Source organism: Malaclemys terrapin, chromosome 1 (genome assembly GCF_027887155.1).
Source record: "Malaclemys terrapin pileata isolate rMalTer1 chromosome 1, rMalTer1.hap1, whole genome shotgun sequence".
Classification (NCBI taxonomy): domain Eukaryota; kingdom Metazoa; phylum Chordata; order Testudines; family Emydidae; genus Malaclemys; species Malaclemys terrapin.
The window spans coordinates 107,773,534-107,788,587 of NC_071505.1; the positions used below are offsets into that span (position 1 = coordinate 107,773,534).

The following is a 15,054-nucleotide window of genomic DNA, read 5'->3' on the forward strand; positions in this document are numbered from 1 at the left end:
GGAGAGAGAGGAGTTATTTAAGTTAAACACCAATGTTGATACAAGAACACATGGCAGTAAACTGGCCAGCAACAAGTTTAGGCTTGAAATTAGATGAACCATCAGAGGAGTGAAGTTCTGGAACAGCCTTCCAAGAGGAGCAGTGGTGGGGGGAGGGGGAGAACCCCAACTGGCTTCAAGATTGAGCTTGATAAGTTTATGGAGGGGATGGTATGATGAAACTGCCTACAATGGCATGTAGCTGATCTGTGACTGCTAGTAGCAAATATCTCTGATGGCTGGTGATGGGGAGGGCTCTGAGTTACCACAGTGAATTCTTTCCCAGATGGTAGATCTTGCCAAAATGATCAGGGTCCAGCTGACTGCCATAGTTTGGGTCAAGAAGGAATTTTCCTCTGAGTCAGATTGACAGAGACCCTTGTGTCTTTTTTGCCTTCCTCTGCAACATGGGACACAAGTCAACTGCAGATTTAAACTAATGTAAATGATGGACTTTCTGTAGCTTGAAGTCTTTAAATCGTATTTGATTTCAGTAACTCAGCCAAAGGTTATGGGCCTATTACAGGAGCGGGTGGGTGAGGTTCTGCAATGTGCAGAATGTCAGACTGGATCAGGGGTCTCAAACTCAAATGACCATGAGGGCCACATGAGGACTAGTACATTGGCCCGAGGGCTGCATTACTGGCACCTTTCTCCCCTCCCCCCCTGCCCGGCCCCGCCTCTTCCCACCCCTTCCCTGCCCCCATTCCAACCCCTTCCCCGAAATCCCCACCCCAACTCTGCCCCCTCCCTGCCCCCAGGGGGTGCAGGAGGGGTGCAGGGTGTGGTGGGGGCTCAGGGCAGGGGGTAGGGGTGCAGGGTACGGCAGGGGGTCTGGGTGCAGGAGGGGTGCGGCATGGGGCTCAGGGCAGTGGTTTTGGGATGCAGGAGGGGTGCAGGGTATGGCAAGGTGTCAGGGTGCAGGGGGCTCAGGGCAGGGGGTTTGGCTGCAGGAGGGGTTCGGGGGGCAGGATCTGGACCTGCCCTCCCTTCCCCTCCCCTCCCCTCGCAAGAGGCTGGAACATGGGTAAGGTGGGGCGGAGGGGCTGTGCATTTCTGTTGCTTGAGGCACCGCCTCCAGCAGCTCCCATTGGCCGCGGTTCCCCATTCCTGGCCAATGGGAGCTGCTGGGGGTGCTGCCTAAAGTAACAGCCACACACAGCCTCTTCCCAGAGCTGCGCAGCGCAGAGCAGGCAGGCAGGGAGCATGCCCTGCTCCCGGTGCTCGTCCGGCCACTCTGGTAAACACTGGGGGAGGGCGGCGGGGGGCTGCGAGGGGCTCGCGGGCCGCAGAAAATCACCCCGCGGGCCGCGTGTTTGAGATCCCTGGACTAGATGATCATGAAGGGTCCCTTCTGTGTCTCTATCAATATCTACAGGATAAGTACCAAGGCCCTTAAAATATCCAAATTAAAAAATACCACCAAATGAGAATTTCATTGAGCTGATGTATTAAGATGTGTGAATTTAACATTGTATTAAAAAAAAAAAAAATAGAGGTTTTCATTCTGAGTGCTGGGCAGTTTTATTTCTTATTGTATAAAAAGTCCACACTTCTACTATATCTTTTGCTTTAGGGGTTTTTTTGTATTACAAGGAAGATCTATTTCTTCTCCCTTCCACTTGCATGAAATACAAAAACAAAACCCTTTCATTGTAGAAGACTTTAGCAGGATTTTCAAATAGGAAAATTCAATAGGAAAATATTTCCTCCTATTTCCCTTTTTAATTTTTTTTTTTTTAAATGGATGCCTTTAAAAATCAGGAAAACAGATCTGGAAATAAAGCACTTAAGTAAAGCATGAACCAGTGCTTATAGAAGCTTGACTCTTAAATGTTTAGTTAACTGCTTAAATTTGTTAGCACTTCCAAAAAACGAACTTGGAACATTTCATTACGTTTAACCCAAACAATGCCACTTTACAGTGAGCAAATCAAGTGCATGACTCATCTCTTGTTGTAAGGTAGAAAGGTCAAGCGTCAAAGGAGTACTGTTCAAAATTTTCCCTTGTGCTATGCAATTGTTCTGGAATGGGAAAATGACGTATTATAATTTTAAAAAAAAACTGAATTTTTTCACATTATCAACAGCAAATTAAAAACTTCAAATTGCTTTAAAAAAAAAGAAAAAGAAAAAAGTTCAAGTATAGCATGTTAATATAAAGACCTAGTACTTAAATTTCTTGTGCTAGTACTTACATAAGAACGGCCATACTGGGTCAGACCAAAGGTCCATCTGTCCCAGTATCCTGTCTTCCGACAGTGGCCAATGCCAGATGCTTCAGAGGGAATGAACAGAACCGCTAATCATCAAGTGATCCATCCCCTGTCACCCATTCCCAGCTTCTGGCAAACAGAGGCTAGGGACACCATCCGTGGCTAATAGCCATTGTTAGACATATCCTCCATGCACTTAGCTAGTTCCTTTTTTATTTTATTTTATTTATTTTTTAAACCCCGTTACAGGCTTGGCCTTCACAACATCCTCTGGCAAAGAGTTCCACAGGTTGACTGTGCGTTGTGTGAAGAAATACTTCCTTTTGTTTGTTTTAAACCTGCTGCCTATGAATTTCATTTGATGACCATTCTTTATATTGACTCTGACCTGAGTTGGGAATGAAGAAGGGAGGGAGATAGTGAGGTAGAGGACAGAGTTGTAATTGATTTGGTTCAGTGACAGCGGGTCCCTACTGGCTATTGGGCAATAGAAGTGCTACAAGTTGAGTAGACCCCTTGCATGTTGTTTAACCTACATATCGCAGAATCGGCAGTATTCTGTCGGAGCTGCTAAAATTCAGTGAAACACTAATTCCTTGATTTTAATTGGTCTCTCTCTGGGTTGATTATAATTGGTAGCTTACTTTGTAGTGTTGTGCAATACTGAGCTTCTAGGGTTTTGTTTTTTGGGGATTTTTTGGGGGGGGGGATTTTTTTTTTTGTGGTTTTATTTTTTGTTGTCACAGTTTTGTGTTTCGTGATTGGCAACAGAGTGCTGTACAGACCCTGGGGACATGCTAACTTCTTGAACATTCCTTGATAAGCCAACGTTTGCTCACAAACAAATTTTGTTGTGCTTCTGTGCATTTTCTAATATTTGCATAGTCTTTTTTAGCCCAGCAACAGAAATCGTGTATAATTGTTTCAGCTGTGACTTTATCAAGCTCTTTTATGTAGAGGTACTGGCCAAGACTTTTAAGTGGATATATTTTAATCAGGTCAAAAAGAGTGGGTGATGAGTAAACTGAATCGCTAGGGTCCGATTATTTAGCTTTTCTTTCTTTTTTTTTTTTTACCCCTAGAACTATACAATGTTAACTTTTAACAAAAAGTAACATTATACAATATCAACAGTGTCTGTTTCTTAATACAGCTCCACTCCCAGATGCCAACAGATCAACAAAAACTTCTTACTACACAAGGAAACAAATATATGACAGATGAAACCTCTTATTTAAACTGCACAATGTCAGTAAACTCCAGGTGACCAAAAATACTGTGGCTTAAGTGGTTTTAGATATATAAATTTTATCCTTGCCTTGTGCTGTTATTGGAAGAGACCATTCCTTCCTGGAATAATTGAGATTTTAGATTTTAGAAGAGGCAAAATCCTGTCCGCCCCCCCCCCCCCCCGATGGAATCTACTGCCATTAAAGAGGGGAACTTGTGGGTGCAAGAATCAGGGCCGGCTTTAGGCAGATTCCCTGGAATCGGGCCCCGCACCTTAGGCACCTTTTTTAATTTTTTTTTTTTTTTTACTCACCGGGCGGCGGTCTGGGTCTTCAGCAGCGGGGGGTCTTTCAGTGCTGTGGAAGACCCAGAGCGAGTGAAGGACCCCCTGCCGCCGAAGTGTCACCGAAGACCCAGACCGCCGCTGGGTATTCGAATCGGGCCCCGCAGTTCCTAAAGCCAGCCCTGGCAAGAATCATACACTTTTTTCTTAGCTCGTGGTCTCCCTAACTAATTTTTCTTCCTTTGTCTGACCCTAGGAATCCCACAGGCAGCAGTATTTCTTAAGTCCTCTATTCTATTTAATGATTAGATTCAAATAAGTGGTGTGTTGTTTGTTTTTTTTTGTTAGGTGTCTCAGAACTTGGGACTGAAATAATTTAAGGTTTCTGGAGTAGAAAACCATTGGTTTGCAGGTTGAAAGTGTAACCAGTATGCTGTAACTGATGGAGAGAATTAGAACCCACTGGCAATCCAAGGAACAAGAAGTTTTCTCCTAAAAACCAAAAATTCCATTCTAGATCTCTTTATTAAAAGCACTTCTCTGTCATCTGCAGAGGAATGTCTTTCCAAGTGATAGACAATTAGAAGAAGTGCTCATTCATGGATAAGGTTGCCAACTTGCCCATTTTTCAAAACTGGACACTACAGGCCGCCACCATTGCTCACTCTCCACGCCCCCCCATCCCAAATTGCTCACTTATAGACTCATAGACTTTAAGGTCAGAAAGGACCATTATGATCATCTAGTCTGACCTCCCGCATGATGCAGGCCACAAAAGCTGACCCAACCCCTTTCCCTTGACTCTGTTGTTCAAGTCCCCAAATTCTGTGATTTAAAGACTTCAAGTCGCAGAGAATCCTACAGTTAGCGACCCCCGCCCCTTGCTGCGGAGGAAGGCGAAAAACCTCCAGGGCCTCTGCCAATGTACCCTGGAGGAAAATTCCTTCCCTACCCCAAATATGGCGATCAGTAGAACCCTGAGCATGTAGGCAAGATTCTCCAGCCAGACCCTCATTGGCCATTGATACTATTTACCAGCGATGGCACGCTGTTGATTTGACTAAAATAATGTTATCCCATTAAACCATTCCCTCCATAAACTTATCTAGCTTAATCTTAAAGCCAGACAGGTCTTTCACCCGCACTGTTTCCCTCGGAAGGCTGTTCCAATATTTCACCCCTCTGATGGTTAGAAACCTTCGTCTAATTTCAAGCCTAAACTTCCCCACGGCCAGTTTATATCCATTCGTTCTCATGTCCACATTAGTACTCTTCCCCACCCCCAGAACTCATCTGCTGCCTGAAGAGTCAGGATGGGCAGAGCGGATACAAAGCCTGCCTGCCCACATGGGGCTGGAGGAGCTCCGTCCCTGGAGCGAGGAGCCGGAGAGAGCTGGGGCCCTGGGACGCTGAAAAGGCGGGATGGGCTGTCATGGGCAGTGAGCCCAGCTGCCTGCCTTGCTCCTCAAATGCCACTTGCAGTCCGGATCCCTCCTCCTCTAGCAGCAGCTGCTCTTCCTGCCCTCCAGGCAGTGGCAAACAATTGTGGTTACTGCAGTAACCAGACTTGGTTGGTGTCTGGTCAGCAGTGCTGACTGGCTGCTGCACAGGTCACCTTTCGAGCGGACCTTCTGGTCGAAAACCGGACACCTGGTAACCCTATTCATGGATTCTCTTAAGTTCCTGTGCCACAGACAATTGACCAACAAGGAGGGCAGTAGTGAGAATCTATTTTAATTCACTTTTTGGAGCCAGTGTAATTCAGTGCTATAATGAACTGCAGATCAAATCCACAAAACCGAGATCTAAATTTTCATTTATCTAGTGCCCTATGATGATCTGTGTTCTCATCTTGATTTTTATTTCTGGGGTTGCATCTTTTTTTTACCTGGGACATGCTACTGTACCTTTAAAGATATTGCAAACATTTTTCTATGGAAGGGTAACGAAACATCTGCTGGGAGAGAGAACATTTCAGTTAGACATGCTGTAAAAGAACTTTCAGAGAAGGGCTGGGAAGGAAAGATTTCTTCTACTTCACGTTTTTCTGAGTTTGTGTATCTTTTGTTTGTTCATACATGCTTTTTGTTTTTGTTTGTTATGTTATATAGTTTTATACCAGTGGCTAGAAGCAGATCGCCATGGCAACAGCTCAGATACTGCAAACAGAACCTCAGGTAAAAAGGGGGTTTAAAAATCCGAACTCCAGGCCCTCTGTGCCTTTTTTTGTATATATATTTTCTCCATCTTACAACTTCCCTTGAATCAACTCAAATTAAGGATCAGAATTAAATATTGCATCTTTAGTCTATAACTTAATGTGAATCAATAGCTATTAAATTTTATTCTTTCCCTAAAGCTCTCTTGGCAAATATGCTTCTCTCTTAGAAGAGAAACTTAATTTCCCCTGAAGTCTAGTGGTGGAAATCCTTCCATGTATATATTCGGTATATTTTGTCTGCTTAGTGACAGAATCTAAACACTTCTTTTATGTGAAGTTACTGTATCAATAGATACTTTATCACAAACTCCAACTCTGCCTAATATGCAAGTATAAAGCAATGTTTTCTAGTGCTGTCTCTGTTCCCACAAATTCCTGCTACAGTGGCTCATATGGGTGGTTGTTTTTTTTAGATCTACAGTGAAAAATGTGCCTCATTAGATCGCAGGAAATAGCATGTTTGAGGTTAACAATTTAAAACATTCCAGACAGATTGATAGGGCATCTGACTCTCCAAAGAGTTGCTTGTACTCAATTAAATCTGATGTTTACGTATTTCTATCAAACATTGGAGAGTAAGTGTTGCACTGAATATACAACTCCACCTACACACAGGCATCCTGTTGAATAAATTCCTTGTATATTTTTAATTTTAGTTCTAGAACTATTTTTCATCTGCCATGGCCCCATCTAGAACAACTACAAAGCAATAGTCTAATGGTAACAAGAGTATGTGGTGGGGGAGGTGCCCTATAAGTATTCTTCCTGAATATTGCGTGGTGAATGGCTTGTCCCTAAATATAATGTTAAGAGGCTATGCACTGCTGTTTTCCAACTACATCCGCTCAGTTCTAAAACCCAGCAATTAACAGCATAGTTGCTCCCTTTCCAAGCATTACTCTTCCCGGCTTCCTCCCTCTGTTCAGCATTCTGTGCACTTAACATCTCATGTAATGTGATACAATTGTCCAGTAGACTTTGGTTCTAAAGTTCATTCTACTGGGAGATAGCATGATCATTAGGAAATGCTGAACCAATTTAATTAGAAATGACAGCTAGCGAAAAAGGTTGTCAGCATGATGTGAAGTATTGTGCACGCTCCCACTAGGTCTCTCTAAAGGAGTTAGAAGATATTTTTATTTCAGTAGTCACGTTCCAGAATTTGTAATCAACTACACATAGTTAAAATTCCTCAGGCTACAGGGTGTGGAATGAGGGGTCTTTGCCAGTTTAATATGCATCTATGTATGCCTTCTCTAGCTGTGATAGCTAATATTTAAATGTTTGTTTAAAATCTCAACACTCCTTGTTTTAGTTTCTGAGCAATCACTCCAGAAATGAGACTGATCATGGATGACAGTCTAAGAACCTTTGGCCCTTTGCCCAAGTAATTTTATCCTGGACCCTAAATGGACAATAATATTTTATGTAACAGCTTCATGGAGACTACTTAACATTCTAAAATTAAATTAACACCGTTTCACTTTATTTAGCAGCAGTGTTCATCACCCAGCCACTCACTTGTAAATCTGAACTAAACTGCATTTAGCAGAAATTTTTTGTGTTTAAGCTAAAACTTGCAGCATTATATTGGAATTATAAGTATTACTAAGTATAATTAAGTATCCATTTACAGTGGAACTTAATCTGATGTATTATCATTGATTAAAATATGCCAGATACTATAAATATTAATCTGATTTACTAACCTAATAGTTTAAGGGCTAAATTTAGGGCTAGATTGCTAACCTTACTTACACTGAGTAGTGCCTTAGTCTGTGAGTTTGAAGTAAATGGAATCTGTTGTGGAATACCGTGCAATTAATAGCATTGGTATCGCCCCTAGTGATAAGAAGCTGGATTCCATTTTAAAAGTGAAGTCTGGCTCAAATATAGTACATTCTGCTAATTATAGTTTGGAATCTCTCAAGCGAACATCTCTAAAATTTACATGCTAATTCAATTAAATCATAATTCACTTAGTGCCTGAAAATACTGTCAAGTTAGTGTGTCTCTCCATGCTAGGTGTGACTCAGCAGTCCAATACCACCAATGATGGAAGTTCCTATCATAAAGAGCATTTGTATTCAGATGCTGATCCCTTCATGTTTGCCAAGAAGGTTCTGCTTGCTGTGACTTGCCTTTCCCATTTTCTTTCCAGAGTGGATTTGATTATTCTATCTTTCTGATTCTGTCATATCATTTTGGTGGGAGTTCTTTTTGTAGGTTGATTAAATGGTGAAATTTCACCCTCACAGTAAAGAGCTCTATTAGAAGGCACAACCCCAGACGTGCGTCTGCTGTGCCCTCCTCAACTTAATTGAAAAGTTGCTTATAAATGTAGGGTTACCATATTTCAGCAAGAAAAAAAGAGGACGGGAGGAGCCCCGCCCTAGCCCCGCCCCTGCCCCTCCCACTTCCCGCCCCCCCAGAACCCCCAACCCTCCCCCCGTTCCTTGTCCCCTGACTGCCCCCTCCTGGGACCCCTGCCCCTAACTGCCCCCCAGGACTCCACTCCCAATCTAAGCCTCCCTGCCTCTTGTCCCCTGACTGCCCCAACCCTTATCCACACCCCCACCCCCAGACAGACCCCTGGGACTCCCACGCCCCATCCAACCACTCCCCACTCCCTCCCCAGAACTCCCAACCCATCTAAACCCCTCTGCTCCCTGTCCCCTGACTGCTCCGATCCATCTCCCCATCCCTGCCACCTGACAGGCCCCCCCAGAACTCCCAAACACCCCCCCCTGCTCCTTGTCCCCTGACTGCCCCCTCCTGGGACCCCTGCTCCTAACTGCCCTCCAGAACCCCACCCCCTACCTAAGACTCCCTGTTCCTTGTCCCCTAACTGCCCCCTCCTAAGACCCCCCCCCAACTACCCCCCAGGACCCTACCCCCTACCTGTACCCTGACTGCCCAAAACTTTCTCCACTCCCCCCAAAAAGCCCCCCCCCGTTTCTTGACTGCCCCCTCCAGAACCTTCCTGCCCCCGGTCCCCCTTACCCTGCTGCTCAGAACAGAGTGTTGGGCTCTGTGCAGCCGAGCCGGACACGTGGCTGAGCTCCCCAGCACAACAAAACCCGGTCTGGCCCTGCACAACAAAACCCGGTCTGGCCCTGCACAGTGCTGCTGGACTGGGCTGCAAGGGAGCTGCCGGCTCAGAATGCAGGGCGGATCCGGCTCCTCTACAGCTGCTCCTGAGTCCAGCCCGGGACTTCCCTGCAGCCCTCCCAGCCGCTCGCTCTGCTAATCCCGGACATTGTGAGTGCTTTACAAATTCCCCCCGGACGCTATTTTTAGCACACAAAAGGAGGACATGTCCGGGTAAATCCGGACGAATGGTAACCCTAATAAATGTCCTTGTTCAGTCTCTGGTGCCCCAGAACAGCCTTTTGTGGAGGGTGCAATGTTCTATGCTCTGTCTTGCAATTGATCAATCAATGAAAATGATTTTGGTGTGGCTTCTTCTCTTTTTGTCTTGTCAGCTTCCTTCTGTCTTTCAGTTATTGGCTAAATAAACTGTATGTTTTTGTTTGTTTGCTTGCTTGCTTTTTAAAAAAATTATGCTATCCTAATAAACTGTAGGCATTGCAGACTTTTTTGGTAAAGGTAAGTTTTATCTGTGCCATCCATTTTCCTGGGTTATATGGCCTCAACGTCTTCAATTTCTTAGCACTTTTATAGATGCTGACTTTTTGAGAAGCGAGGCTTTCATACACACAGATGGCTTCAAGAAACTCAGGTTTTGTCAGCAAAAATGCTAGGCTTCCTCATCACTATGAACATGTAAACTCTGTAAATGCTCACTGAATAGATTGGTTAAAAAAATCCTGAACTTTCGTCATCAATTTGGTTTGGACGGAGGCAAATTAGTGTTACCCTTCTCACTAGCTTCTGATTATGTTGGATCATTGTGTGCTTCCAATTGTGGAAAGGAGAAACAAAAACCCAAAACAAAACCTGTGGGTCATCTTTGCTGTTGAGTCCTTCAGACCTTCATGCAAATCCTCAATGACAGAATCTCTTGTTTATTTCTGAAATAAAATTGATAGCTATATTTGTTTCCATTTGTTGGGTGGGTGATGGTAGCTTGGTGGCAAAAGATTTATCAAAGAAGGAAAGAATATGGGTTTTGTTCTGGCTTTGTGAAGGAGGAGCTCTCTGCAATTATATCCTCCACCTTCAATGAAGGGCCTAATGTGGCTCTTGCCTGCTGAGGTGTTGAGTCCAAAACTACAACATTCAATCAGTGCTGTGGTAAGCGTTGGCCAAAATAGGATTTGATAGTGACGCTAGTTGCCTCTACAATAAAAGCAGGGTCAATTGGATTAGGACCAGAGCTCAGATCTGTCTAGTAGGGAGCGCTTGAGGGAAATGAGTATTACAGTACTACTGTATTTGTCAGATGGCTTTAAGTAGATAAATAGACACATAGGAAGCCTTCTACCTGTAAAATGCCTTGATAAACTTGGGTATAAGCTACTTCAGAAGTGCTGTGTATTGCTCTTTGCTCCAGGACTGGCAGATGTCAATGTATCAATGGTTAATTAACATAAACCTCTCAGCTACGGAATTTGGAGGTATGTAACATCTAGTACAGAGTGTATCTTCTGGAGATAAATCCAGCTCTGGGTCTGTTGATGAAATGGTTAGCCATGTGTGGCCTTTTCTTGTAAGTGACAGATCCAATAGCCTTACTAGCAGGATGCTTTTGAGTTACTACTCAGAATCCAAGGAATTTACATATATGGTTCTGCAAAATACAATGGATATTAAAGTTGTCATTTTCTGTAGCACAGATCAGGGAAACACTGGCATAGTGCAGAGAATGAGCTGAAGCTGGCAGATATCAAAAAGGACCATTTCAGGAAAAAGTAATCTGATCCTGACTGTATTAATAAATTGTATATGTGAGCATCAGTTTAATGTGGCTTCTCTTATTCACATGTTTTCATGCCCATCTTCTTAAGGCTCACTCAGTTACATGGGTCAAGAGTCTCTAATTCCTTCTACTTGTGGCAAATTTCCTTTATAAAAATGTTTTATACTCTTTCATTGACTACTACAGGAAACTCTCTATTAAATGTTGGACAAATTTCTCAAAAGATACAGGGACTGATCTTTCAGAGGTGCTACAGACCAGTAGCTCCCATTTTGAGTAAGTGGGAACTATAAACATCCAGTACCTCTGAAAATCAGGTCCAAGTTTTTTTTGGATTAAATTGGCATAATAATCTGGTCTGTATCTTCTGAATGATTTGGAAATCCTAGTTCAGTATGGCCCAAGGAATGGAATGTAGATACCTGGATTGCAAGATGTTGTGACCACAGATTTAATACAACTAAATAAGTTTCTATATTCAGAAGTTGTTTCCTCCAGGTATTACTGCTACTTGTAAGCCCAAAAGTTTTTCAGCTGGAATTTAACACAACAGGAAGTTGTAAAACCGACTTCTGCTAGTGGAAAACTGCAGTGACTCTGTCCTCCATATACCTTACTAGGACTAACAAGATGACCCAATGCAGCGTTGTAACTGGGTATTTTAGCACCCCGGGTGAGCAAACATATTTGCGTCTTTCCTGCCCCTGTGGCTTTATGCCCTGGGCAGCTGCGCCACTCACCCCGCCCTGGCTATGGCCCAATAGGAGTGAATGCTTTCCTTTCAATAGACCTAGCCAAATGCTGACCATGTGGGAGTCAATTCCTTAACAATGAACAGAAAGCTGCAATACAAGATATCTACAGATTGGGACTGAACTCCAGGTTCGCTTAAGGTTCCTATGACACCCTGCTCCCTGGATTAGTTATTCCGCAAGTGACATTTCCTCTGTGGTTCTTTTCTGTCTGAGTGGAGACATTTTTCCAGGAGTAAGTTTTTTTTTGTATATTTTTTTTTTTTTTTTGTTCCCACCTTTCATTCCCTCGTCAATCTCCTCTGTTTGATGAAATGACGCCACGTGGCTAGATGCAGCATCTCCTTTGCTGGAGGTATTTAATGCATTGGACAGATGGGATGAAGGGACCTATAAGTGGCTACAGATGTGAAAAAATGTACATTTTTCATTCTCATTAGTTTCTTCAAGTCTTTAATAGTACATTTGACAGTGACGATGATTCCAGTGTACTAATAAGTCTGTACCAGCAGGAGACTATTGTCCGTCACTTTTGTTGATGGACATGGTTGTAGCCTAACTTGTTAAATCCTTTTTTGTTGTTTTTGTTAATCGGTCATCATCACAGTGTTCTTTCTACCATCATTCCTTTCTTTTGGGGAACAATCTTGTCACCCAAATTGTGTGCAAAGAACCAATTCTGCCACCTGTACTCCCGCTCACTAGTACCGCATTCCACAAGTAGTCTGGTTAGTTTCAATGGGATTACTTCTGTGTAAAAGTATTACTAAATATGAGTCAAACTGGCAGTATACAACCCATTGCAAACAATTTAATTCTACAGATTGTGTTAAGTACTCCCTAGTATGTGGGGGAAAAATCCACTTGCCTTCAAAAGCTTCCATTTTTAAAATTGATCTAGTGGGCTGAGGCCAAACCAATTTAATCTTAAATATTTGACATGCGAATTGCTTGTCTTCTTAATATATTTATTTGTCTGAGATGCATGTACATGAGTAAGATCATGTAGCTTCAGTTCTGGCCATTCAAAAGTCTTTGTATTTAAACCTGTCGGGTGTCTCAGGAGGATAAAATGCTTAGTGTCCAATAAGACGCACAGCATCATGGGATATTAACTTAAATCGCACAAGCACATAAATCATTGGTTGATACTACACATTAAGAATAAAAATTGGTAGGAATGTTTGTGTCAACTTGGAGAGAGAATTTCCACTCTTTTTAGTGTGTTAAAATTTCATTTTGGAAAATTCTAAGATTCAGTGGATAACATGTATAAGTTACTCCAAACATCTGCAAACCACTTGTGAACAATAGTTAGTTCTGCTGTAACATGCTATATTAGAGGCAAATTCTCTGCCTTTATGTACTAACATTGCGGGGGAACTTGAAAATAATCTTTTAGCACTTGTGCTATGGACTGTCACATAAACAACTAAATACAGTATTTGTCAAAACTGGAAAATGTTCTGAGCTAGTCTGCTAAACACTTGAATGTTTTTGGTTTTTTTCCACTCCGTCCAACTTAGCTGACACCTTGAATTTTCTGCATGGAGTTTCTACCTCATGTATGCTTTTGCTGGGGATTGGCTTGGCCTGAGAGAGCCCAATGGCCGGCTATCTGGCTCCAGCCAACACCCATCACAGCTTACCTCCAGAACTCCTTCCTCACTCGTAAATTTGACTGTTTCATCTGTCATACCTACATCTTCTAAGGCTTTTTCTACACAAGTGCAGTAAGTGCAAAACAAAAACTCTGGTGGAAACCTTAATTTGACATTTTTCATTGGAGATCTTGTTTTTCATGGCAAATAGTCCATTTTGTCTGCCATGAAAAAGTGCTAATGAGAATAATAGAGTGGTATTGATTAACTATTCAAGGTACCTAGATGCCACTCTGATGGGTGTACTAAAAATGCCTAATTGGCCACTTGTCTCTGGCATACTCTTAGAATGGGAACTTTCTATGGAATAATGCTTATCCACATTTTTAAAGTCACTTTAAGAGGGAAGGGTTGTCAAGGAGCCAATTATGACTCCATGATTTTCTGCCTATCCCCTGGGACCACTCCCACTGCTTTCCCTGACAAGTCCCTGTGTCAAGGGTGGGGGAGAGGGAGTTGTAGGAGCCAGTGATGCCAACTCTATTTGGTGGAAATCCCCCAAGTTGAAGGGATTTCAAGCTAGGTGTTTGTGTTAAATCTCTGCTTCCTTTTGTGCTGCCAGTGCAGGGCAAATGCAGAACAGCTGCCTCTGAACGTGCCAAGTGGTTGAGTGACAGTAGAGCTATTTGAGAGTTGGCAGCCGTCCTTGGGCCAGTTTCATCAAATCTGCAAAAACTTTAAGTGACTGCTTTGCAATCTAGAATCCTGTCTTGACATGTAATTTACACCTCGAATGCTGCATGTGGGAAGAGCTTTTTATTACATGTATAATTTTAGCTACTTTCCCTTTTACCATTATTTCTTTAAGCTGATTCTACACTATTGTTTTAAGTTAGGTCATTAAGTATTTAATATTTTAATCTTAGTTCTGTTCTGGAGATTCACGTATGGGCCATCTTAATTATTTAAACATGTTTCTTTCCTTGATACATCTTAAAGGTTCCTTGTACACTTAATCATATTAATTACATTTCTCTTAGTCTGAGAAAGGTACTTAGATTCATACTAAAGAGACTGTCTTCAGAGAGTCACTTTATGTAACTAGTTCTCTGAATGTCAAAATATCAGTGGACAAATACTGTTTGTCAAGTATACCTTGGAAAATGTGCACTCTGCTGCTGCATAGTGCGTTGGTTGAAAAGGACCAAATGGAGATTATTTTGGGGGTGGAGAGAGTGTTCATACAGATTATATGCCTCAAGGTATACAGGGTGCAGACCTGATGATTGTTGCACCAGAAGGCTTTAAGCTGAATGTAACTCTTTAGCTGTTTGTTGTGGGTATCTTTTTACCCTGGGTAACATCTCGTCCTTTCTGACAATGAATTTGAGCACCCAAATCTTAAATCTAGATTATACTATCACAGTCCACAATGCCTTCAAAAAAGTCTAAGTGAAAGTAAGTAACTCATGTTTTCATTTCTCTTGTAGGAATAGATAGTCTCCAGTAGAGCTGACTGAAATTAAAAATAATTTTTTCATCCAAAAAATTATTTTTCCAAAACCAAACTGTTTTCATGGAAAAACATTCTGTGCATTCCCCCCATATTTAAAAACAAACTTACAAAAGTGTTTTTTTGTGAAACAAAACATGTTTAACTTTCAGTAACATTTTGATAAATATTTTGAAAACAACATTGAAAAACTTCAAAATGAGTCTGGTGTTTTTGAACCCTTTGGAATGTAAACAACTTAAACCTATCTTTTTTTCCCCACAGAGTTTTAATTTTTCTTTCAGCCCTTGTCTCCCAGATAAGAGAGAAATTGAATA

General features: G+C 42.3%; 1 protein-coding gene across 5 annotated transcripts in view; it reads left to right on the top strand.

The window, feature by feature from the left end:
- Positions 1-15,054, top strand: part of DENND5B (DENN domain containing 5B) — a 192,626-nt gene that overhangs the window by 81,049 nt on the left and 96,523 nt on the right. For 3 of the 5 annotated variants that reach the window (XM_054034587.1, XM_054034606.1, XM_054034614.1), the window contains exon 2: positions 5,880-5,945. The exons of the other annotated variants lie outside the window; for them this stretch is intronic. In XM_054034587.1, the coding sequence (XP_053890562.1) occupies positions 5,880-5,945 (66 nt within the window). The remainder of the gene's footprint in view (positions 1-5,879; positions 5,946-15,054) is intronic. 5 annotated transcript variants of the gene reach the window in all.